General features: G+C 37.0%; 1 protein-coding gene across 2 annotated transcripts in view; it reads right to left on the reverse strand.

Moving 5' to 3' along the window:
• The window catches only part of LOC150110102 (uncharacterized), a 268,812-nt gene that overhangs the window by 51,815 nt on the left and 189,021 nt on the right, over positions 1-27,976 (reverse strand). For both annotated transcript variants that reach the window (XM_090391413.1, XM_090391419.1), the window contains exon 10: positions 19,159-19,255. In XM_090391413.1, the coding sequence (XP_090247539.1) occupies positions 19,159-19,255 (97 nt within the window). The remainder of the gene's footprint in view (positions 1-19,158; positions 19,256-27,976) is intronic.

Raw genomic sequence — 27,976 nt, forward strand, 5'->3', positions numbered from 1 at the left:
TTTGCTATTTGGCCACATGGCTCAGACACACTCCACGCCTTCCTAACACACTTAAACAACCAACACCCCAGAGTCCAGTTCACCTTAGAAAAAGAGGAAAACAACACCCTCCCCTTCCTAGACACTTTAATCACCCGCCAGCTTGATGGATCTTTGGTTTTCTCTGTTCACAGAAAACCCACCCATACTGGTAGATACATTCACCAGCAGTCCCCCCCCCCCCACAACAATATGAGGTTATAAAAACACTATATAACAGGGCAAAATTAATCTGCTCAGATGACAAGGCCCTAACTGCTGAACTAAACCACATCCTCAACACTTTCTTAGCCAATGGCTATGACCCCAAAAAAATCCAAAAAATACTAAAACTAGTAAACCACAACCCCCCTCCCCCCCTCCACAATAAAGATTACACCAAGTCTATCACCATCCCCTACATCCAGGGCACCTCTGAGAAAATAACTAATATCCTCAAAAAATATGACCTTACTTCCTGTTACAAACCATATAAAAAGTTGGCATCCCTTATCTGCTCTACCAAAGACCAACCACTTCCCCTAGACCTACCTGGTGTATACCATGTCCCTTGCAGCTGCAAATTGTCCTACTCTGGCCAAACAGGCAGAACAACAAATATCAGGATTTCAGAACACCAAGACTACATCCGGTTTCACCAGTACAGCCGCTCTGGGCTGGCAGACCATGCCTTAGATACCCACCATAAAATTCGTTGGAAGAAAGCAAAAATAATTCATCGCAGCAAGTTTAAATACGAAAGATTATTCAAAGAATCTTCAGCAGCTCTAAAAAACGTTCCTAACCTCAACAAATTTGGGTGCATGAAACTACCCCAAATTTGGGAGACTTACATTATGAGAACTTCAGCCCAACTGCCAAGACTACCAAATTAGCCTGTAAGAGGGCACCATTAGGACTTTAGGAACAATATTAATTTCTTGCTTTCTTCCTCATTTGCTTTGTATTAGTGCCTGCATGCACATACCATATCTTTATGTTCCTGAAGATGGCAATGTGACATTGCCAAAATATAGAAGTTATTCATTAAAGTTACCTTTAATTAATATACTTTATATGCATTGTTAATTCCGTAAACTAATTACCAGTTAAGGAGGAAGACTGTTTCTACAATACAACAGTAGCAGGAATGAAAAAATAAAATTACATAAAAATATATAAAATTAATAAAAATAGTATAGAAAAAACCTTAGCCCACTCATCTTGCCTCAATTGGGAAGAGTGATCATGCAGTTCGGACTTGGGAGATTGCCATACATATCAATCTTATGAAGGGGTGTATGGAACTACAGGAAATTATGACAAACTTAAAACGCTCACACACTATACAGAGGCAACTTGAAGCAGTACCATAGTATCAGAATCTGTAATGGAAGGATGTTAGTGGTGCATGGGAGATGACCAAAAGGTATCTGAAGGAAGAAATATCAAACTGTATACTGAAGGTCATGTGGATAAATAAAGTAGAAGTTACATGGATGAGTAGTAACATTAAGCTGGAGCTTTAAGCAAGCTTTAACATTAAGCAATAGCTTCATTTGCTACTTGTCAAATAAGGAAGAAGACTGACAGTGAAGGGAAAACTTTAATGAGTGCTGATCATAGCAAGGTGATGAAAGCAGACAAAATAGTTGTGTTACTGAATGACTACTTTGCAATGGTCTATCATCCAAGTGAGGATATTTCTGTGACAAATGCAACAAGGAACTGATCTGAGAAGAGAGGCTGATGAACTGGAAGTACATAGGATATTACATAATCTCAATTCAAATATGCATTGAGATTAGACAAATAGACAATCAAATTTAAATCTACTATAGTGTAACATCTTCGTCTGATTCCAATGAACTCTATGTCTAGTGTCGATGGTATAAGAAGCAAGATCTGAAACCCTCTGATTCTAGAAATCTATAACAGCCAGTCTGCCCTAAAATAGCAAAGTCAACATGAACATGGTACTTGATAGACATTAGATAAAGATAGTGGAGAAAATTTATCTTTAGTAGATGGCAGGAAAGAAGATAACTTCCATGCTGGTTTGAAAGCACCATACAAATTGTATTTGCAGAGAATCCTTGCTATCTGTTCAGAAGTCCCTTTAAGATAGGATATGGAAATCTTCTTAACATCAGATTGTAGTCTGGCAGAAGGATGATAATTATTAATTACTTTCTGGTTGTGGTTTCTTTATATCCATTAGACGACAACGTGATTATTTTATTTAATTCTTGTAATAGAGGGAGTCTGTGTGACAAATTCTGCATACTCTGTGCACAAGACTTTGATAATACCTATCTTTTATGAAGAATGATGGAATAAAGCTGGTTAGATATACCTATCAGTGAAGGAAGGCTTGCAGTAGATGGAAAATTCAATATTGCATGTAGAATTATGGATTATTAAGGTATCTAGAACTTGATGCAGGAGTTTACTGTGTCCAAAAAATGAAATAATTCTCATTCAAAGTGAGACCTGAAATATCCTGCATTGGTGGTAAATTTAAACAATTTAGCAATGTCCTCAGGGAAATCATCCTGTAAAAACAGAAGTTTCTTGGAGTGGTATGTTTGTAAATAGAGAAATCACATAAAAAAAAAAACCATAATTTCAGAGTCCAGAAAATGAATATTTTTGATTTTTTCCTGGAAGTCAAAACTATTTTTGATAGAACTGGTTTGGCCAGTGAGGTTTTGAAGAGGATTGGAAAGATATTTGGCTAAATATTCATGACTTATTTTTCACGGTATTAACAATACCACAAACACTTTTATCAACAAATATGTTTTATTAACGCTCATGTTTCGCTGATTTTCAACTCGGCATCATCAGAGCACAACGCAAATGTAGAGCATAAGCGTTAATAAAACATCTTTGTTGATAAAAGTGTTTGTGGTGTTGTTAATACTGTGAAAAATAAGTCATGAATAACCATCAACACCTAAGCTTATCTGTTAGATTTGGCTAAATAATAAGTAAGAGAGCTGATGCAACTGACTACTGGATGTAATGGATAACCAGAAAAACCATTTTGGACAGACTAGCTGTTTTGCTAAGATTAGAATTGAAGAACACCAAGATTATACGATTTTTAGATCAAAGGTTTCAGGCTTTGCTTCTCATGTCATCAATGCATAGAAGTCAGCAGATTTAAATTCGATTGTCTATTCCTTGAAACATGTGAAACATTACACCACCACCTTTTCCAAATCTTAATCAAACAGGCCACATGCCTATCTTCAAGTGCTGGGAAGTGATAGCAATAAATTGTACTTTTTTTTTCTTCATTTATTATTTATTCTCATTATTATTATTGTTGTTGCACACTCCATGGAGTCAGCAGACTCATCATGGGAGGCTCATTCAACTGACAACATATTTATCATATTGAATATTAAAATCCTTAATACTCCTTGCATTAACAACACATTCTGGTAATGCATCCCATTCACTGACAATTCTCCATGTAAAATATCTACTCCTCACATTCTTGTTTACCACATTCTTACAAAACTCCCAGGGATGGCCTCTGGTTCTTCCCCCTCTCTCTTTCTACTCTTTTTATAATCCCATCTGGATTAATTCAATAAATTCCTCTCACTAACTTATATGTCTCTATCATATCACCTCTTTTTCTCTTCTCCACCAAACTCTGCAATCCACATTTCTTCAACCTCTCTCTCTCCACAAATAAGACAAAATTTGATATATGAAGAGCCAAAGGCTTGAATTCGGCAACATATGACTTGTCATATGTCGCCGAATTGAAGCCTTTGGCTCTTCATATATCTAATAATTTATTAGGACACCTCTCGGCAATACTCATAGAAAGGTTGTAAGTTCTGTTCGCTACAAACTTGGTATTAACTTGGTCTACCTACTCACTGATGAGACCTCAATAAAGGTTGAAACCGGTCTGGGTAGTGACCTTCTCTCATAATGTAGAACGGTAATACAGCTCCTAGGAGCTAAGTTCACATTATGGGTAAATATCAAGAATAGTGATCAGAGCTTGCTCCACCTTTGACATGAGTTGCCTCAGCTTGCACTACCTTAAGGGTCAGTTGCTGCAGTATCCAGGTATTTGCTTATGCTTGGAATCGCCGAACTTTATATAGTTTCTACTATATTCGGCATGAAACTCTTTGAGTTTCTTATTCAGCTAAGAAACGATATGGGATGTAATATCCCTTAACTTAAACAAAATTTGATATTGTCTTAATCAATCCTCTCCAATGTTTCCACATCACACTGAAAACCAGGTGACCAAATTTGAGCACAGTAGTCCAAGTGTAGTCTGACCAGTTCTTTATACAGTGGCACAACCATTTCCTTATCCCTACATGTTAGAGTACTTCTTATTATAGCAGCACTACGACGTGCAGTCTTTGTAACACTTGCAATATGCCCTCTAAACTTCAGTCTACTGTCAACCATCACTCCCAAATCTAGAATCTGATCCACTACCTGCAGTATGGTACTGTCAATATAGTACACAGCTTTATACATATTTCTGCACTCCAAAATGCAACACTTGCACTTATTAATATTAAAACTACAACCCCACTCCTTTGTCTAAGTCAAAAGTCTATTCAGATCTTCCTGAAGGGAAATGACATCAGCAGTGCTACTTATTGCTACTTAAACTAGTTAAAAGAGACAAGAATAACTGGTTAGAAGAAAATGCAAAATGGCAGAAAAGCTATCAAAAGAAAATAACCTTCATGGATTATATAAACAAATAGATCAAATTAGTAAGACATGGACAACAAAAATTATAATGATCAAAAACAAAGAGGGACAACTAATTGAAAGTAAAACAAAAAGAATGGCCAGATGAGAAGAATACTTCAAAGATTTATATAATAAAAACAGCTCCCAGGATATTATGATTCCAGCCACTGAAATGGAAGAGGAAACAAATATCTTTACCAAAGAAATAATAGCATAGAAAAACTCAAAACTAAGAAAGCACCTGGCACTGATCAAATATATGCAGAATTCTTAAAAGCAAGAAAGGAACAATTAAAACATTATTTGAAAGGATCTACAAAAACGAAGCAGTGCCTACTGATTGGACCAAATCATTCATAACTCCCATATACAAAAAATGAGATAAAACAGAATGCAATAATTACAGAGGCATTAGCCTCCTCAGTATTCCAAGTAAGGTTTTTACAAAAGTACTCCAAAAACAAATTCAGCCATATATAGAACTGGCACTAGAAGAAGAACAAGCAGGTTTCAGACCAGGGCGAAGCACAATTGATCAACTATTCACCTTAAGACAGCTAATAGAAAAGACATAAAGTACAACCAAAGTTGCTACATAAATTTCATAGACTTTCGTCAGGCATTTGATTCAATCCGTAGAAGAGAACTATAGAAAACTATAGAAGAATATGGAATTCCCAACAAAATCATAAGAATAATAAAGAATCTGTATGAGAAATCTGAAAGTGCAGTATGAATGGAGGACACCTTAACCAACTGGTTCCACACAGAGAGCGGAGTAAGACAGGGTGCAATCTGTCACCAGACCTGTTCGATCTAACACTGGAAGAAGCAACCAATAAGGCCTTAAACAATGAAGACTCCGGAATCAAAATATATGAGAAAATTGTGACAAATTTAAAATTCGCAGACGACATTGCATTACTTGCAAGCACAGAAGAAAATCTACAGCGAATTTCTGATAAAATAAAGGAGGAGTGTATAAAATCTGGATTAAACATAAATATAGACAAAACAAAAATTATGTCAATAGGAAAAAGAAGCACCAATCTGAAAATTGAAATTGATAGTAAGAATCTAGAGCAGGTAGAAAACTTCACCCACCTTGGAGGAGTTATTGAGTACAATGGTGAAATTATAAAAGATATAAACAGACAAATCAGTCAAGCATCCCAAACTTTTGGACGACTTAATAAAATATGGAAGTCAAGAGACATCAAACAAATAACAAAAGTAAGAATCTATGAAACAATGGTCCTCCCAATACTCCTCTATGGAAGTGAATGCTGGAATCTCAAAAAGGCTGAAGAGAAAACTTTATTAGTTACTGAAATGGGTTGGCTATGAAGATTACTTGGAGTATCTCTGCTGAATCGACTAAGAAACAAAGACATAAGGAAATGACTAAAACAAGAAATAACAATAATAGACAAAATCCAAGAAAGAAGACTGCAATGGTTTGGCCATGTGACCAGAATGGGAACAGAAAGACTACCATCTAAAGCCCTGAATAGAATGATGGAAGGTAAAAGATCCAAAATGATCTACGGCAACATATATTGGAAAATACCAGGGGGCAGAGAGTGCTGGACCTAGTAATTGCAACCGAGAATGTGGCTGTAACGAACATGACCATGTTGCCACCAATTGGTGAGAGTGACCATAAGGTCATGACTTGGGAGGTGGCTAAAGGAGTCGAATTTACAATTAAGACAGGGTACATGTGGAATTACCGAGCTGGTAAGTATGACAAGCTTAGGTATGTGCTTGGCTCAATGCCATGGCATGTAAAACTGCAAGGGCTGGATGTTGATAGTGCATGGGAGGTGGTTAAGAACTGTTTGCAGGAGGCAATGGTTGACTGTATACCAAGACTTCGAATAATAAATCAAGTACGGGTTAAATGGATGAATAACACTATTAAGCTTGAGCTGCAAAAAAAGAAACAATTGTGGAGGGAATTTAAGGAGAAGGATGACCATCAGGTGCAGGAACAGTATAAAGCTCAGGCCAGGATGGTAACAAGGGTGGTAAGAAAAGCAAAAGCAGATTACGAAACGAAATTGGCCACGCAGGCTAAAGAGAATCCCAAACAGTTTTTTCAATATGTTGCAAGTAAAAGAAAAAATGCTCATGGTAGATTGATCTTAAAAAAAGCTGAGGGTAGGGAGGTAACCGAATCAGTCGATATTGTGGAATTACTGAGCGAGCATTTTACAAGAGTATATCATCCAGGTGGTGACTTTGCAGGAATGGAAGAACCAACAGCTTATACTGGAATTGTGATGAATGAAGTAGAGGTAACTAGTCTATTACAGAACCTCAATGTCAATACATCTGTGGGATTGGATGGTATACCAGCTCGTGTTGTAAGTGAAGCGGCCAAAGAATTGTCAGTGCCCTTGACCATTTTGTTTAATTTGAGCCTCAGGAATGGGTCAGTCCCAAGGGGGTGGAAAGAGGGGAAAATAGTTCCACTGCACAAAGGTGGTTCCAAGGCTGCTGTTGAAAATTACCGGCCAATCAGCATAACAGGAATCATTATCAAGGTCTTAGAGAAAATAGTCAAGAGGAAAATACAAGATTGGATAGAAGAAAATGGGATACTGTATCGGGGACAGCATGGTTTTGTGAAGGGTAGGTCATGCCTCAGTAACTTGCTCACGTATTATAACACAGTGACGGCTGAACTGGATAAGGGTAATGGGTTTACAGTGATTCTACTGGACCTTGCTAAGGCCTTTGACAGGATACCACATGGAATTCTAATCAGTAAATTGCAGCATATGGGAATGGACATAGGGTTGGTGAGATGGATAGGAGGGTGGTTGATGGAGAGATATCAGAGAGTGGTTCATTCAGGAGTAGAGTCCAAAAGATGGCCTGTGACTAGTGGTGTGCCGCAGGATTCTGTTCTTGGACTACTGCTGTTTAATTTGTTCATAAATGATATAGGAAAGGATCTGAGAGGAACAGTTCATTTGTTTGTGGATGATGCGAAGTTGGGTAGGGCAATAGTGAATGCAGATGAAGTCAAAATTTTGCAGGATGATTTGGATAGATTGGAGGTCTGGGCTAAGGAGAATGGATGTCAATTTAATGTGGCAAAATGTAAGGTTATGCATTTTGGGGTGAAAAGATGGGAGACAGTTTACTGCATTGGTGGAACCGTGCTCCAGGAAATTGATGAGGCACGAGATTTAGGAGTGTTGGTGGATAAGGAATTGAAATTTAGGGGACACATTGCAAAAGTGGCCAAATCAGCTCATCAAATCACTTGGTTGCTGAAGAATACGTTGACAAGCAGAGACAAGCAGGTTATTGTTCCTCTGTATCGAGCCTTGATAAGACCCCATCTAGACTACTGTGCTCAGATTTGGTCACCTAGGTTTCTTCTTGATGGGGAGGAGGTGGAGAGGATCCAGAGGCAAGTGACCAAGATGATAGCAGGTTTGTGGAATGAACCGTATGAGAACAGGTTGAGGATTTGTGGGTTGCAAAAATTGGTTGATAGGCAGAGGAGGGGAGATATGATTGAGACATTCAAATTACTGAAGGGTTTCTATAAAATTAATTCAGAAGATATTTTTGAGAACAGGGCTGGTTGTGGGAGGACTAGGGGACATCCATGGAAACTGGGCAAAAGTGTGGTTAGTAAAGGTGTTAGAGCTGGGTTCTTTACTTTTAGAGTAGTGAATGAGTGGAATGCGCTCTCTCAGTCTGTGGTGGATGCTGTGACAGTGAATGAGTTTAAGGCGAGGTATGATAGATACTGTATGAATGTCAAATAGTTGTGATGAATATGATTTGGGGCCTCCCTCGATGAGTCTAATGACTCCCTGGAGTTGCCCGTAATAATAGTAATAGTAATAAATGACGGCCCAGAATTAGATGGATAGATAAAATAAAAGAGGACCTGAAAACCAAATCACAACAAGCAACACCAAACTGGACAGAATTGTTCGGACTCTCCCGGGATAGACAGAAGTGGAAAGAGTTCATTTGGCCTCATCATCATCCACATAGATGATGGAAGAGAGAAGAAAAAGGAGAAGAAGAAGTGCTACTTATAATTTTCCCCAACTTTGCATCATCAGCAAACTTCTGAAGATCTCCAGTCAGTCCACATGATATGTCATTTACAAACAATTTAAATAACAGGGGCCCAAGAACAGAACCCTGGGGAATGCCACTGGTTACTACTATTATTATTATTATTGATTTTTAGTTAATTTTAAATTACACAACTATACCTGCTTCCTTGAAACTTTAATAGTGTTTTCTCCTATTCACTCAGCCACAACTGAGACATGTGGAAGTATACTTGTGCTGTTTGACTCAGTTGCATTAATATTTTAATGTTTGTCAATATTTTGAATGTTATAACCAGGACTGTGGAGTCGGTACATAAAACCCTCAACTCCGACTCCTAAATTTATGATACGTTCCAAGTTTTGTAGCCAATTCTCCATTTAAGCCTTAAAAAGGCATTGTGAAAAAAAGGATAGAGGTACACACTATTCTTCACTGCCATTTCAATTATGTAGTTTTTAAACTTTTTGGGCATCACTGGTACAATAACTTTGCCACATGTAAAGAATCTTGGTAATTGTGTTTGGCAATCAGTAGATTTCTGATCTTTCTTTAGCTAAAGTAGAGGGAATGTTTTTATTGCTGTCAATAAAGCTGTCAATCACAGCTTCTAACACTTTAGGATGAAAATGCTGCAAGTGTCTGAAAAATACAAATTTTTGCATCACATGCTTTTTCACAATCACCATCTTCTATAGCACACTGACATACATTATATTTCCCATCTGTTGTTATTGTAAAGTGTTTACAAACAGCAAACTTTGTTGATACTTTTTTCCATTGTGAATTTTTTCATGGGATGCCACTTTCACTAATATATAAATTATCATAAAAAATAGATTATTTTGAAATTTGAAAACAACCTTGAAATTAAAATATATCCTGAAAATATGATCTGAAAAAAAAAAAAGGTTAATCAAAGTATTATCTAAAATAGGAAATTTTAACATATAATTTATATCATCATCAAATTCCTGACATGTACCCTCAAGAGGTGTACAGGATATGACAGCACTACATGAAAAAAAATACATCATTACTAACTTCCTATCTACAATTTTCCTCCAATCAATCTGTTTCCTGTCAAGACTAAAACATTATGATCTTATATTTCTCTCTTCTAAGACACTTTTTTACTCTATCAATCCACCTACATCTTGGTCTGGTTCTTTTTCATGGCAACCTGACAGAGAATGCTTATTTTGCTAATCTCTCCTCTCTCATTCTGTTTAAGTGATCATTCCACCTGAGATTAACTCTGTTAACAATGTCAAGTTATTTCCTAATATCCTCATTTTTTAATGCGATAATGCCATCTGTTCACTCCACTAACCTTTCTCAGAACTCTCATGCCAGAGGTCTTCAGTCTTTGATAAAGCATTTTATTTTTAACCAAGCTCTCAGATCCATAAGTTAAAATTGGTTTGAACACTGTCTTGTATACAGCTAATTTAGTCTTTTTGACTAATTTCTCTCTTATTCCATATAAATTTATTCAGTTCACTTCCTACCATACCAGCTTTGTTGATTCAGTTGTCTATTTCCATATTTAATTTGCCATCTTCACTAAAAATTGTGCCAAAGTAGCTGAAATGTTTTACTTGTTCTATAGGTTCTCCATTCACGATGCAGTTGATATTTTCAATGTTTCTGCCTATTTTCATTGACTTTGTCTTGTTATTGCTGATTTTCATACCAAATTATTATAACAGTTATTCAATTTAGTCAGGCAATCTTGCAAACTTGTACTGGATTTATTTAAAAGTATAACATCATCTTTGTAAAGTAAAGAGCTGATATTAACATCTGCAATTTTGATATCAGTTTAATACCACTTTCCTTCATAATGCGATCCATATAGATAATGTACATCCTTGTCTCATACCAGATTTAATATCAAACCATCTTCACTTCTAACTACTGACTTACAACTCAAATAGAGACTAAGTATTGCTTGATATAATGCCCCATTGACACCATATAACTGTAGCATTTTGAATAGCTTTTCTCTTGGCACTTTATCATATACCTTTTCCAGATCTACAAAACTTAAATACAGATCTTTGTTATGTTCCCATGATTTCTCACCTATTTGTCATAAAGTGAAAATCTGATCCTGAAACCTCTATTTGCCCAGAATCCAGCTTGTTCCTCACCAAGCTTCCCTTCCACAATCCTTTTCAACCGTTTCTCAAGCATACTTGCATAAATCTTACCAAGAACACTCAGTTGGGAAATATCTCTGTAATTCTCAGATTCATTTTTTTTCTCTTTTATATATATGGATACTTATGAGAGCTCTACTTCAACATCTGGAATTCGTCCCTCTGTCCAAGCCTTCTGAACTATGCAGTGAAGCCACTGTAAATTTTATACCCATAGTTGTGCATTTCTGTCCAAATATCATCTACTCCAGCTACCTTTTCACATTTCAGGCTTTTGATCGCTTTTTCTACTTCAAAAATGGATATATATATATATATATTCCTGATTGCATGCTTGTTGAATGTTTTTTACCACTATTTGTTTCATTTAACAATTTTTCGAAGTAATTACTCCATACATCAAGGATACCTTTTACTTCAGTTTTCATGTTACCTTTATCATCTCTAATTCCTTTTACAACACTCTTTCCTCCATTTTTGAGCTTTTCCACAGTGTCCAGAATATCTTGCCACCATCCAGATATTTATTTTATATGTTGTTACCAAAGTCTTCCCATGACTTTTGTTTAGTTAATTTTACACAGTGTTTAGCTTTTTTTACATTTGTTCCTGTATTCTCTAAGAGCACAAGCTGACTTATTCATCAAGAACTTTATATATGCTTTCTTCTTTTCCTTCACTGCCTCTTTAACTTCCTGTGTCCACCATGGAGTTCTGATGTTTCTATCCTTGCAGACAACCCCACCACATGCCTCTCTGGCTGAATCAATCAATGAATGTTTTCTTCAGGGCTTGAAACTTAATCTCCAACGTTTGGTTCCTGTTTTCAAACTTTTGTTTTTTTCTTGAATAACGTTTGTGTATTTTAGTCTACAGTTCACATCTGGAGCTGCTCAACTTTTATTGACTTTAAAACTTTCTTACATGTTCTTCTTTTCAATTTGAAATTCAATTTTGTCCTGCTCAAGACTAAATGGTGATCACTTCCAATTTCAAATCCTCTGTACACTCTAGTGTCCTGCACCAGCGAGAAAACATCAGTTATTCAACATGGTCAATGAGACTCTTCTTATTCCTTGCCTTCTCTCTCGATGTGAATTTATGCTCATTTTTATGTTGGAACATTTTGTTAGTAATAGCCAGTCCATGTCATGAGCAGAAATCCAACAGGTATTTGCCATTATTATTAGCTTTACTCTTTTCTCCAAATGTTCCCAAAATATTTTTGCATGTCTGACAATCATTTCCTACACTGCTATTTAGATCCCCAAAATGTTATATCATTTATATTACAATTTAAATTGATTAGAAGTCAGAGTCGGTACATTTTTCCCATGCAACTCCAACTCTGACTCCAGTAAACCAAGAATTGCTTCTAACTCTTACTCCATGACTGTCACTCGCCAGCTCTGGTTATAATCAATTCATTTATTGGCACATGTAATCCAAAACATGTGTCTTGTACAGAGCTTTGCACTGAGTGTGGCACAGAAGTATTATGGTTGCCCACACACGGCACATTTATTTGCTGCAGGTCCCTCTATCTCTCATGTGTGAGAACAATATAAAAATAAAATAAAAATTCTTTTGCTTTCTCCCTGAATGATGCTAACATTACAGTGAGTAAGATATACAGGCGATTTTAATAAATTCAAATTTCTCTTGCATGTGTTAAATCATTTTTTCAGGCAGTATTACAGTAGCAAAGGTATTGGAAAAGTTGGTCAGAGACAGAATTCAGAATGGGTGTATAAGAATATGATACTCTATGGGGGATTAGCATGGCTTTGGTGGTCATGTCTTAGCAATTAGCTAACTTTTTATAATAAAGGCTGAGCTGAAATGGAATGATATATGGAACTAGGTTCACAAATTGGAACAGATGTGATATGAAGCTGGTGATATGGATATAAAGCTGGCTAATGGACAGATACCAAAGAGTAGTACATAGAGGATCAGAATCAAGGAGAAAGAATCATGGTGACTAGTAGAGCAACACAAGGCTTTGTGTTGGACTGCTGCTACTGTTTAATTTATATATAAATGATTTGAAGGGAAATATTTAGTTGTTTGGTGCTGATGATGATGAAAATTGGGTAGCATAATAGTTAATCAAGGCAATGTACAGAGTTTACAGGATGATTTAAATAGGCTGACAGTATATGCAAAAAATAATAGATGCCCATTTCATGTGGAAAAGTGTCAAGTTATACATTTTGGGATGAAAAGATTATAAACTGTATACCACAAACTATACTCCAGGAAGTTAGGCATGTTGGTGGAGATGGAGTTGAAGCTCAGAAGACATATTGCTAAGGTGGCAGAATAGCTCATAAGATTATTTGGCTATTTAAGAACACAGTAACAAATAATCTTTTTAGCTATTCTGGCCATTTAAGAACACAGTAACAAACAGAGATAAGGAAGTTATCATTCCTCTTATAAGACTTTGATATGGCTACATATGGATTACTGTGCACAGGTCTAGTTACCTGGGAGTCTGAGGGATGATGTAGAGTGAATCCAGAGCTAAGTGACCAAGATGTGAGTGGCCTGTGGAATGCTCCCAACGATGATAAATTGAGGGAGTGTGCAGAATGCTTCCTATGATGATAGAATCAGGTTTGTGGTTGTAAAAGTTGACTGATAGGTGGAAAAGAGGGAATATGATAGGGACATTTAAATTAATTAAAAAGGTTTGCAGAGGAAATTTTTCAGCACTTGGCTAGAGGGAGCAAAACAAGTAGTCATCTCTCTGGAAATTGTGTAAGAGAGTGGTTAGTAAAGGTATGGAAAGTAAATTTTTCACTTTGAGGGTCGTGAATGAATGAAATGGTTTGCAAAGTCTGTTGTATTTTATCAGTTGATGCATTCAATGAGAGATATGATAGATATTGTGTAGATAGTGTGGTTCTCTTACAATGGGGTCTTTGGACTCCATGTAGGCTCCTGTGCAATAACAGTAATAATAAAAATAACGATTACACTGTACAGCACCGAAATTTGTTTTTTGACAAAAGTAGGTGATTCTATTATAAAAATGGCATCCACATTGTTTCATCAATTGCAGTTTTTTCAGAAAACAACTTTCGTTCAGCAAAAGTAAGCAGTGTTGAATTACAGTGAATTAGTTCATGATGGACATTTACATTCTCCAGTGCATGTAGATGTTCAAGTATTACGTCACCACATCATGCATTATGTGCATGCCATGTCACTGTAAATGAAAACGACATTCATATTGGCAGATCATACCCATAAAGAGTAAAAGCAGGTAGATGTTTAGCTACAGGGCACCATATCTGGTTTTGTGCTAATGTGATTTAGTATTTGCATTCTCTTCATTGGTGTTATTATGCACTTAAAACGAGTGCATTTGTCTAGTGCAATTTGGCATAGCTGCTCAATTCATTTCTTCAAATATGCACAAACTGCATATTGAAGTTACAGATGCATGATGTTTCCTTCTCTGTGGAGAAGTTTCATTAAAATCTGCAAAACTTCTATTTGCTCTTCAGATCAAGAGAATATATGAATCCTTCTCTCCATTGGTGTTATTATGCACTTAAAACGAGTGCATTTGTCTAGTGCAATTTGGCATAGCTGCTCAATTCATTTCTTCAAATATGCACAAACTGCATATTGAAGTTACAGATGCATGATGTTTCCTTCTCTGTGGAGAAGTTTCATTAAAATCTGCAAAACTTCTATTTGCTCTTCAGATCAAGAGAATATATGAATCCTTCTGATGTAAAATAGAAGATCAGAACTGGCCCTGAGCTTCTTCATATGTTTCAGCAGGCATGTATAGTACTTAAAAAGATAGTTAAAGGATTAGACATTAATCAATGCCATTTGCTATCCCAGTGGTATAGAAGGAACACTGATGTTAAACTAAAGTAGCAATGGCTGCTACTTCAGTTTAACAAACATCTTCAGCTTTTCTGCAAAGTTGAAGCATGTAATAAATTATCCAAATTTGATGAAATGTACAGATGAAGACAACTCTATGAAGGAGTTTTCAGCAAGAAAAATCCTATCAATTCTGTATGAGACCAGCTAATTCGGCTTAGTTAAAAGGCCCTTATAAAGGCTCCACAGATGGGATTCAAACCCAGTATTTTCTATCCAAAATGCAAATATTATCATGACTGCATTATAGAGGCACTCATGAATAAGAGATTGTGACAATACTCTGCAATTCCTCTTTCTCGTTCCAGAAACCTTCAGATACACAAACAGGTTCTCAAGAATATCTACAACCAAGTATTTTCATTCCTCTTTCTTGCTGCAGAAATTCTCAACTGTATAAACAGACAAGTTCTCAAAAATATCTACAAACAAAATCTCAAATACTAAATCTTCATACTATTTTTCAGTGGGAAAACTTAGTTGACTTATATCCCTTAAAATTCAATATTTTCTTATTTCTTGCAAAAATTATTTCAAGCAGTATTACAGTGGCAAAGGTATTGGAAAAGTTAGTCAGAGACAGAATTCAGAATGGGTGTATAAGAATATGATACTCTATTGGGGGTTAGCATGGCTTTGGTGGTCATGTCTTAGTAATTAGCTAACTTTTTATAATAAAGGCTGAGCTGAAATGGAATGATATATGGAACTAGGTTCACAAATTGGAACAGATGGGATATGAAGCTGGTGATAAGGATATAAGGCTGGCTAATGGACAGATACCACTTGATCTTACTTTTGATATCACTCAAGTACTCAATTAAAAAAAAAAAAAAAAAAGAGAAGAGAGAGAGATTTCCACTCTTTAAACAACAATAATCTTAGTCTTCTCTTTGCATAAGAAACATCAATAATTTTATATATATTTATTAGGACTTAATGGATAAGAAAAACACACAGATAAGAAAAAAGGAAAATAATTAAAATGTATTTCAAAACTTTACAGTTAATATTTCCCTGGCATCACTAGCATTGTCACAACAGAGACTAAAGGTAAACAATTAATAACAAACTGAATCAGCTAAAATATTATCTTCAAATTGAAAATGATCTCTGTTTTTTTTTAAGTAATAACAATGAGAAGAATATTAAATTATTCTTATCGATTTTAAATATTGATAATACTGAAAGTAATCTGTGAGATGTTTTAAATAAAGAACTTTTTAATACTGTTTACACTGTCCAATAATTCAGCTATTTTGTGTGCCTTATAAATTAAAAAAATTATAAAGTGGGGGTTGATTAAGAGTCGACGCTATATAACTGGAAGGAGACAATAACACTGCACTTCTCTTTCTTATTTGGCAGGCCTTGCACCATACAAATCACTAAAACTTCCAGAATATCAATTACTACAATCATAAAATCTAATCTCTGAAAAATTCATCAGTAAGATTCTGATAAGTATGTTAATTTCTATGCTAGTAAAACTGAATAGTCTAGTTTTATTTCTTGCAAAACATAGACGATTTCTTATAGTTTTACTTTTGACAACACCCAAATCTCTAGATAAGATGAAATTTTTTTTCTTCGAATTAATTTGACCTCATATTTCTCTTGGCATAAACATATTTATAAATATTGCTTATTCAGTAATCCACGAATTGTTTCTTTTTTTTTCTTTTTTTTTTCCCAATGTGTTACTTTACCTCAGCAACATACAAATTACAAATCCATCTAACAATCAGTACTGTTTCCCATTTGGGATGTCCTTAAGAGCTCCATAAAAATACTTGATATAGTAAAGAGTGCAATTAGGTTGATTAAAGACCCACTTCTTATGAGTTTAATTCGGTCCACTCTCATGCAGACAGTTTCTGCTATTTACATTTTCTACAAATATTTCTGCAAGCATGTTCATCAGAACTGGCATCAGTAATTCCTACCCACTCTCACTATTAAATCTGTTAAATCACATACAGCAGCCCTTCACCACCACATCACAGTTTGACTTCAAACTCACAGAACAAGGAAATTATTTCATACATTATCTGATCAAAAGTATACAGACACCTACTCGAAACTGTAATCAGACTTTACCTGTGACACATTCTCCATTAGTGGACATTAATATGGGGTGGGCCCACCCTTTGCTTCTATGACAGCTCTAATTCTGCCTGGGAGACTTTCTACTAGGTGTTGGAACGTCTCTGGAGGAATGACAGCCCATTCTTCCTGAAGAGCTGTAGCCAGAGCAGTTTGTGATGTGGGTGGTTGGGGTCTGGAGCAAAGTCGGCGTTCTAATTCATCCCAAAGATGTTCTATGGGATTCAGGTCGGGGCTCTCAAATCGTGTAAGAGGCCTCTGAACTTTTTTTGAAAGCATATCCATATTTAAAACTGTTTCTATAGAGAAGGATCATTGTTTTAGAGTCATTTCAATACTGTGTTGTGCAAGACCTGATTTGAGGTTTAAGCTTCATTGTAGCACTGATGTTCACTAATCCTTTTTTTTTTGGGTTTTTTCCCACAGGATGGCCTGTCTGTCCAAATATGTTAGCTTACACTTATAAAGAATTTTGTTCAGCTAGAAATAGAAGCAAAGTTTGTTTTTTTGCAGTTGAGAAGGGGTTACAAATTTTGTTGACTAGAAGGTATGTGGGCACCAGGCAAAACTTCAAGATTCAGCCAATAAGTTTAGAAACACCTTAAATATACATGGGATTAAAACACTGCATCAAAACATTGCTGTATCCTTGAACGTAGAATATTAATGCTTGCCTTTGAGAAGCTTTCATTGTAAAGATGAAGGAGATGAACAAATATTATGTGTTCTGTTAACTAAAGATTTGACAACTCTTGATTTTTTTGGAGGCAACGGCTACAATTCTCACCAAAAAAAAAAAAAAATCACTCTCTCCCCCTCTCCAATCCATGACCTTCAGAAGGATTTTAGTAATGCTATCACTATTTGCCACATCCAATTACATCAGAAAAAAATACCCAGAATCTTTAAGAAATAAAACCTCTGTACAGCTTTCAAGCTCCAGTTGAAACTAGCAACCCTAATCCACTTCCCTAAGGACCAACTCCCTCCTCTCTCAGTTCTTGGAGTGTACAGAGTCTCCTGTTCCTGCAGGCTAGCTAACTACAGACAGACAGGAAGATCAACCACCATCTGCATAGAAGAACATAAAAAGTTCATATGCAGTCATGACTATGGTCAATCAGGTCTTGCAGACCATGCTTTGGATACAGCTCATAGAATCAAGTGGAAAAATACCACCATGCTCTATTGCAGTGAATTTAGAGGAGAAAGACTGTTTTTAGAATCTACAGCTGCTCTCAAAAATCAACCTAACTTGAATAAATATGGCTGCATAAAACTTCTCAAAAGATGGGAAACACTAATACTTCAAGATCCTAATTTACATCCTGGGCTGGCAGTTGATGCTCCATCTAGTTAGGACTCTAGTCTTCCATCCACATGTTTCATGTTGTGTGCGTGTGTTATTATTATTATTGACATTTGACCTCCATAGAGTCAAAGACTCATCGTAGGAGGTACACACACTACTGTACACAATGTTCATCCAACTGTGCCTTAAACTCATTCAATGTGTCTACACTCACAACACACTAAGGTAACGCATTCCACTCACCAACCACTCTCCATGCAAAGAACCTACTCCTCTGCTCACATCCTCTTTATACAGTTTCCAGCAATGACTTCTTGTCCTAGCCCCTCTCCCATTCTATCAAAAATCTCCTCCATGTCAACACGATAACAACCCCAGACTATGTCTCAATCAGTGGCAGCTTATCCATAAAGGCTGCATTGAATGCAGCTCCAGTGTTGAATATACTAGCGAGTAGTACTGGCTAGTATACTCAATGCAGCCCTGCAGCCCTTATGGACAAGTCACCACTGGTCTCAATCATACCCCCACCCTCCTCTCTTCATTAGATTACTTAATTAAACATTATTCTAATTAATATATAGTATACATTGTAACTTTCTTAAGTAATATTATTATGAATAATCAATTATAAGCCTTGCTACCTGAACCTTACATTTGCCCTTGGATACAAATGGGATTGGCACAGGCCACTCTGAAAGCATTAACATTGTTATTGAGATTAAAAAAATGATTTATTAACTCTAAAAAATGTAAACATTTAAAATATTAAATAAAGTAAATACTGCAAAGAACTCTTACTTTAGTAACTTTGGCAGAAGGAAGAACTGGAAACGAGAGTGATGAATTCCATCGAACTTCAGGTTGCAGTGCTTCAACACCAAATGTTTGCTTATTACTGAAATACAAAGGCATTGTCACCCTTATCTCTAATGAAAATATTAGACATTAAAAAGAAATTGCATATACTTATAAATGCACCCAGGTATTATTCACAATTGTTTGTCTAAAGTAGTGAGATAAAAGAATTTGAATGTTAGTCACTCTCATCGTTGCCTGTGTAGTTTCTCAACTAAAGTCCAATTAATGAAAGAACTAAAATACTTGAAAATAATAAAAGATGGCCAAAGGGGGAAAAAAACTTTCCTTTTTCCCCTACTCTTTCACAAATACCTCTACAGGACATATCATTCAACCAGTTTCAACCAAATTTGGAACGAGTTGTTTCTTACACTGTTTAAGATCCCCTAAGCTCACAGCATGGATTCTCAGCAATCTGATTGAAAATAAATAAATAATTAAAAGGAGTGTGGTATTGGGTAGGAGTCACTTTCTCTGCAGATGACTCTACACAACACATCATTCAACTGATTTTGACCAAATTTGGAAAATACGGTATTCAATATTACAGCCAGAAAAAAAGTACCAGAATTCTGCAATGTGGAAATACAGCTTAAGTAGGTGATATTAAATCAAAAATACTCAAGTATGATGTAAAATTTTACAGTGGCAACATTGCATAATGCAGAAGGTAGAATTTCAGATGATAGAGTACCCAAAAAGGGAAATAAAACTGAATATGAGAATCTCATCTCATCTCATCCCATCTTCCTTTTTCCCTCTTTTAACTTGCGGTGTCAAGGATTAATTAATCATCGGACCTCAAACCATTCACAGGATAAGGTGGTCAGCCCTACGCCCTGGTATATCCTATGTCCGTAATGTTGAGTTCTCAAGGCTGGTTTGCGGAATGAAAAACCCCAGGATGAACTGGGGGAAAAAACCTACCATCCATGCCCAAGACCGGATAACTTGGCTATGGCTGAGGAAGATCCTTCAGCTCCTCATGTCACCGACGGGAATCGAACCTAGGACACTCCTTCCCCAGGCATATGGTTGCGAAGCACACAGCCACTAGGCTAACTGTGCAGACGAATATGAGAATTACAGAGGAATTTTCCTATTTTAACAGATTTTCTGGGTAAGATTTAAGATTTATGTAAGTACACAAAGAAAATTAGCAAAACATACTTGGGAAGGAACAAGCTGGATTCAGGCAACCAAACAGGAGTTGTCAGGACAACATTTTTATTTTAAGACAAACAGTCAAGAAATCACAAGAATATATATAATAAAGATCTGAATTTAAGTTTTGAAGATTTGGAAGAGACATATAGGTGTGAAGAGAAAAATTCCACAAACTGCTACAATTTATATGGTTCAAATGAGACATTATGCAGAGCATTATTATCATCATCTGACCTCCATGGAATCAGAGATTCATTGTGGGAGGTACACGCTATTGCACACAATGCTCATCCAACCACATCTTAAACTGATTCAATGCATCTACATTCACAACACATTCAGGAAATGCATTCCACTCATCAACCACTCTCCATGCAAATAACCTTCTGCTCATACCCTCCTTATACAGTTTCAGCGATGGCCTCTTGTTCTATCTCTTCCTCCCCCCTCCCATTCTATGAAAAATCTCTTCCATGTCAACCTGATAACAACCACCGACCAGCTTATATATCTCAATTATATTCTTCCTCTTCCTCCTATTCATGAGACTTTGCAACTTACATTCTCACAATTTGTCCTTGTACTCTACATTTCAAAGACTGCAGACCAACTTTGTGAATTTCTCTGGACCCTTTCCAACATATCCTCATCACCATGAAAACCTGGCGACCAAATCTGTGCACAATAATCCATATGAGGCCTGATCAAGGCCTTATACAATACAATAGAGGTTATTACATCATAACCCCTCTATTTCTGCAAGTCAGGGTCCTCTGCATCATTGCCATTATCTGATGTGACGTCTTCACAGCTTGTGTGATGTGGCCCTTGTCCACCATCACTCCTAGATCTCCTTTAAACTTTCTCCACCAAGTGTATACTTTGCATCCCATCATTGCTCACCAAATCTCAAAACCTTACACTTTGCAATAATGAACTGATGGTTTCACTTACCTGCCCATTTTTGCATTCTATTCAAGTCCTCTGGTAAGGCATTAATATCAGCCTGACTGTGCATTGCTTTTCCCAGTTTTTCATTATCTGCAAACAGCTGCATATCCCTAGTTAAACCCATCCCAATATCATTAACATACAAATTGAACAACAATGGTGCCCCAAAATTGACTCCTGCAGTACACCACTAGTGACCTTCCTATTTTGAGATACTGCGCCTCCATATACAACTTTCTGATAGATATCTGACAGCCAGTCACTGATCCAACTCAGAAATCTGTTATCCAATCCCATCTGTTTCAATTTATTTAAGAGCTTGTCATGTGGCAGTCTATCAAAAGCTTTTGCAAAATCCAAGTACACAACTGCATATGCATCTCCCATGTTCAATGTATTTGTCACCTTGTTATAGTACATAAGTAAGTTAGTAGAACATGATCTCCCTTTAACAAACCCATGCTGATAACCACAGAGAATTCTGTTGTTATCAACCCATTACTATATCCCACTTCTCCCCAATCTCTCCAGTACCTTCACCACAACTCCAGATATACAGATTGGCCTATAATTTGAAGCTACAGCCTTATCACCACCTTTATGCAGTTTAACAGTATTACCCCTCCTTCCACTCCCTTGGAACCTGTGCTGTTGTAAGACTCTTTTTAAACAGGCATGCCGATGCTACTGCCATTTCCCTGGAACATTCCCTTAAGATGTATGGTGATATGTCCTTGAATCCTACCGTCTTATTGACATCAAGATTATTTATTTCCCCAAATACCTCCTGCTCACTCTAAGCCATTCTCTCCTATGTCCTCTACACTTAAGTTCCTCATGATTCCACTCTGATCAGGTTGAAACACCCTTATAAATTGATCACTGAATATCTCAACAATGTCTTCTGCAGCAGTTACCATTCTACCATTTTCATCCATTAACATCATTTTACCATGATCATTCTTCCTTCTAGTTGCCACATATCTAAAAAATTCTCTGGGGTTTTTCTTTGCCTGATTTGTCAATTTCTGCTAATAGAGCACTTTTGTTTTTTGTACTAACTGAGTCACTCTCCTGTCTTGTTCTTTATACTCTTCATGTAACTAATTATCATCATTATTCATCTTGTACTACCTTGAAAGTACCTTCTTGTTCCAGATTTCGTGCTTAAGCTCCTCATTCATCTATTTTATACCTACCTTATTCAGCCTTTTGGTCTTTGGAATATATCACACACTGATGCTGTCATGTATTTCTCTATCAGTTCCCAAGCAGCATTTATTTCCTTACTGCTCAACTCCTCATTCCATGCTATAGCTCCAAGTTATCTAATAAGCTTGTCATGATCACCAGCCTTATAATTCCACATATATCCTTTCTCACAAAAGTCTGCTTATGGCTAGCCACAACCCAGGTCATCACTTCATGATCACTCTCATCAAATGGTTTCAATCAGTGAAACCCCACTCGTAATTACATCATCTGATGAAATGATCAGATCTAAAACTCTCAATCTTCACGTACCATCCTTTATGTGATACCTGAGATAGTTATCTCTCAAGAACTCGAGAAATTCCTTTTCCTTATTCCCAAATGCTATCTCTTCATTACAATCTGTATTGCCATAATTAAAATCACCCATAATAATTATCCTTCCTTTATTTATACATTTCCAGGCATATAGCAACATCCACCTATATATGTGTTCCTGTCAACCTCCACGTCACACCACACTGCCTCATAACCATTGCCACTATTTCCCTCTTTCATGTCTACCTTATGTGGACATAATAGCCGACATAGCCGGCCTGGTTAGCGTATCCACTCTCCAGCCAAAAGGCTGTGGGTTCGAATCCCACCAGGGTCAAGAATGTTTGTGAAAATAGTGGTGGTGATGGTCGGCAGTAGATGCCATTGGTGTAGATGATGAAGGTAGTAGCGGTTGGTGGAGACAGAGAGTTGTAGAATAGGTGCCCTCCCTTGATGAGTCTTTGGACTCCCTGGAAGTGCTATGTAATAATAATAATCATAATAATAATTCCCCTGCTATCATCAGCAGCACTCTCCCCTCCCTTCTTGTCCTTTCTGTCCTTGCAAAAAATACTGTATCCTTCCTTTATCCAAGTGTAAGCAAACAAAGTTTGCTTACACTTTGTCTGAAGTATTTTCAGGACCGGGGCAACTTGTGGTATGACTTTACATCACTTGCCTTAGTATCCCATAATGCAAAGCACATCTCCTTGCAGACATCTATAGTGCTATGCATTATAGGAAGGGTCACTACCCAGACTGGTTTCCCTTTTCAAGTGCCGGGTTACCAAAAACTCGTGTGATCACTCAGATTATCCAACAATGAGCAACCCAAGTGATCATTTAACTCAGCGTTGGCTCCCCCAACCACTGAGCAGAGCCATAATTTCGGCAGTGGACCCACTCAGCGACAAGCAAAGACGTACCCCCAAGCAGAGCCACTCATATCTCAGGGAAAGCACCGCCCTTTCTGCACAAAAGCACATCCATGAGAGCCAGAATTGGAAACAGCAATAGCCGAGCCTCAGTTAAAACTTCATTGGTTACAGCCTTGCCACAACCACTTCTGCACAAAAGCACATGTGAGAGCCAGACCCGGAAACAGCAAAGCCGAGCCTCAGTTAAAACTTCATTGGTTACAGCCTTGCCACAACTACTTCTGCACAAAAGCACATCAGTGGGAGCCAGACCCGGAGGTGATACTAAACCATTTTTTTTTACCATTAACATTACTGACAGAATGGGTGAAGCATTAGTGCTTTTCATATTCCCCTTTATCTGTAATGAGAGTTGTTTGGGAATGGGAGATTTGTGAGCAATTAAGCTTGCCCTCTGAGGGCAGTTGTGTCAGTTATGATCAGTTGAGAGAAGAATAGCCTTCGGTCTTTTGTGTTTGTAGTAATCAGTCTCATTGTAATTGACAGCTTGTACAATTAGTGGTTTTGAATGTGAACTTGACTTCACGAAGAATTTTTCTGCGAGATTACGAAGAAAGGAGGAGATGTATGGAATGCCGGTTTCTCGGTGAATCTGTGAATTTCTGATGAACCACGGTGCATCCAGGATCATCCTAAGGCATTTGTTTTGGATTCTCTGTAATTTCGAAATGTTTGATCTTGAAGTGTGACTCCATGCTGGTGAGGTGTAGGTTATGACTGGACGTATTACCATCCGGTAAAGAAGCAATTTATTGCTTAGGTGCAATTTGCTCTTGCGGTTGATCAATGGGTAGAGCTGTGCTATTACTTTGGAAGATTTGGAGCCAATGAGATTGATGTGCTTGTTAAAAAAGGTGATACTAAAGTTGAAGTAATGCAGAACTCATGTTTTCCTATACCAGTTGCCAAAAGGTGTCACACCTTATTATTAAATTACTCTGGATTAGAGAAAGGTTGTTGGAAGTTTTTTTCACTTGGTAACACTATAAATTAAAGATATCAAGCAATTATATACTTGGTTTAATCCTTTATCCTTAAGTATTTTCAGGACTGGCACAACTCGTGGTGAAGATGGTATGACTTCGCATCACTTGGATAAAGGACTAAACCAAGTATATAATCTTGGTATCTTTAATTTATAGTATAATCAAGTGAAAAAACTTCCAACAACTTTTCTCTAATCCAGAGTAATTTAATAATAAGGTGTGACACCTTTTGGCAACTGTATAGGAAAATATGACTTCTGCATTACTTCATCCTTAGTATCACATCTGGGTCTGGCTTCCAGTGAAGAGACCTCGATAAAGGTCAAAACCAGTCTGGGTAGTGACCCTTTCCCATAATGCATAGCATTATACATGTCTGCAAGAAGCTGTGCTATACTAAAGCAAGTGCTGTGAAGTCATACTACCTTTACCATGAGTTGCCCCGGTCCTGAAAATACTTTGGGTGCAAACTTTGTTTGCTTACACTTGGATAAAAGATTAAACCAAGTATATATAATTGCTTGGTATCTTTAATTTATAGTATAACCAAGTGAAAAAACTTCCAACAACTGTATCCTTCCATTTCTATTTCCATTAGAATATCATTTTCATTCAACCATGTTTCACTTATTCCAATGATTTCAGGGTGAATATACTCAATTAGTGAAACCATTTCATCTCCCTTATTTCTGATACTTCTGGCTTTGTAAACAAACACAGTAATTCATTTTTAGGTCTAAAATCAGTCCTATCCAAGCTACTTGTTGGTTGTGATTTCCCACCACACTTGTCCAATCACCTTTATCACCACTTATTACATATATCTGCTCAGTCTCAACTTCCCCACCCATATCGTAATATACTCCATCTTTACACACATTCACTGCCACTTTCAACATCCACTCTCCCTGGGCACCCCCCCTCCATTTCCCAGTTCCTCTTGAATTCCATTCTCCTTCATCTCTCACACTACTACTGTTTTCACCACCAAGCACTTCTGTCTTTTCAATATCCCCTTTTCTGATTTTCCATTTCATCTCTTGCTTCTGATCTGTTGCATGTGACAAAGATTGTGAGAGCTCTATAGAATACTCCCAATGAGAATAGACTGAGTGTGATTTTGAGGCAGTATTGTGTGAGATAGAGGTGAATAGAATAAAATATTTGGCTAGATGTTGCTATAGACCTGGTAATGAGGAGGGTAGTGATCAGGGAATGTATAAGCAAACTGGCCAAGCAAATGGGAAAAGGTGATCATTATGAGTAATTTTAATTATGACAATATAGACTGGGATGACGAGATAGTAAACAGAAGTAAAGAGAATGATTTTATTGAGTTTTTGAGGGACAACTACTTTAGGCATTATGTAACAGGGTACATCAGGATTGAGGGTCTTGGATTTGATCATCTGATCAGAGGATGTTATTATACCAGAAGATGTCATCCTCTGGTGTCAAATCTCCCTCCAGTTGGTAAGAGTGACCATGAAACTATTAGCTGGGTGTTTGTCAGCCATGTAAGGACTTCTGTGAGGAAATTCTGTGGGTATCTATGGAATCACAAGGCTGGTGATTATGAGAAGCTCAGCACACAGCTTGGAGCTGTAACATGGAATGAGGAGTCGGGTGGTAAGGAGATCAATGCTGCTTGGGTAATATTTTTTGAAAGCAATGTATCACAAAGATCAAAAGGATAAATAAGGTAGGTGTGAAATGGATGAATGAAGAGATTAAGAATACAATACAATACAAAGAAAAAAGGTATTATGGAGGCAACATAAGAGGAATGGTAATAATCAATTCCATGAAGAATACAAAGAACTGGCAACGAGGATGACTAAGTTGGTAAGGGTAAGGAAAATGCAGTATGAGCAGCAGTTGCTGGCCTGGTTGGGTGAGTGGTTAGCATACCACTCTCCAACCAACAGGCTGCAGGTTCAAATCCTGCCGTGGGCATGGATGTTTATGATTGTCTTTAGGTGGGAGATTAATGTCATCACCCAGTTTCAGCACATCCCTGCTTATTGGAGGCCTGAAGTGGCTTGAAAAAGTTCCATATTTGGTCTCTAGAGCAGGATTTCCATATTATGTAAAAAAATAAATGAAAAATACAAAAAAAAAGGAAAAAATCCCTAGCCACGGTACAAAATGTACTATAAGTTTACAAAGAACCTTCCATAGGTGGGAGCAACATAAAAAAAAAAAGTTATCTAATGAAGCCAAAAAAAAAGTCTCAGGGAGTTTTTTTGATATGTAGCCAGCAAAAATAAGAACTATGAGATTAGGATGACACTGATTGGAGAAAATAGCATAAGGACAACTGGTGCAGAGGATATAGTTAAAATATTCAATGAGCAGTTAGTCTTTCATCCTTGTAAATGTGACATCATGGGAGAGTTTGAGAGCAGTGGATGAGGGCAGACTGACTGTGAGTGAACAAATGCTATATGGGGAATTAAGCAAACTCGGTGTTAATAAGACTTGATTATATATCACTATGTATTTTAAAGGAATGTTCCAGAGAGTTGACATCTTTTAGCCATGACATATTTGTTTAATATGAGTCTTACTTTGGATCAAGTTCCAAAGGAATGGAAGGAAGGCAAGATGGTACCACTCGATAAAAGAGGTGACAGACTTCAAGCATCAAATTATAGGCTAATCTGTGTCAGGTGTTGTGGTTAAAGTATTGGAACTGCTGAGAATAAGGATCCAGAATTGAATTGATAACAATGGTATTATCTTTGATGGACAGCACGGATTTGCTAAAAGGAAGTCATGTTTTAGTAATCTACTTACTTATTACAATAAAGTAACAGCAGAAGCATTGGATGTGGGAGATGGATACACAGCAGTATACTTAGACTTTGCAAAGCTTTTGATAGATTAGCACATAGGGTTGGATATTAACTAGTGCATTGGATTAGAGGTTGGCTGGCTGAGAGGTATTAACAAGTTGTGTATGGGGGGAGCAATATCCCAGAAGAGAAAAGTCATTAGTGGTGTGCCTCAGGGACACACTACTAGTGTTTTAGGGCCATTGCTGTTTAACCTGTATGTAAATGATATTGGGGAAGATATTGTTATGTGAATATACAGCTGTTTGCAGATGATGCAAAGTTGGGACAAACTATGATGAGTAGAGCAGATGTTGTAGCCCTACAAGAAGACTTGAATAGACTGAGT

Source organism: Typopeltis vanoorti, chromosome 1 (genome assembly GCF_054136105.1).
Source record: "Typopeltis vanoorti isolate ZY-2024b chromosome 1, IOZ_Tvanoo_1.0, whole genome shotgun sequence".
In the NCBI taxonomy this organism is placed as follows: domain Eukaryota; kingdom Metazoa; phylum Arthropoda; class Arachnida; order Uropygi; family Thelyphonidae; genus Typopeltis; species Typopeltis vanoorti.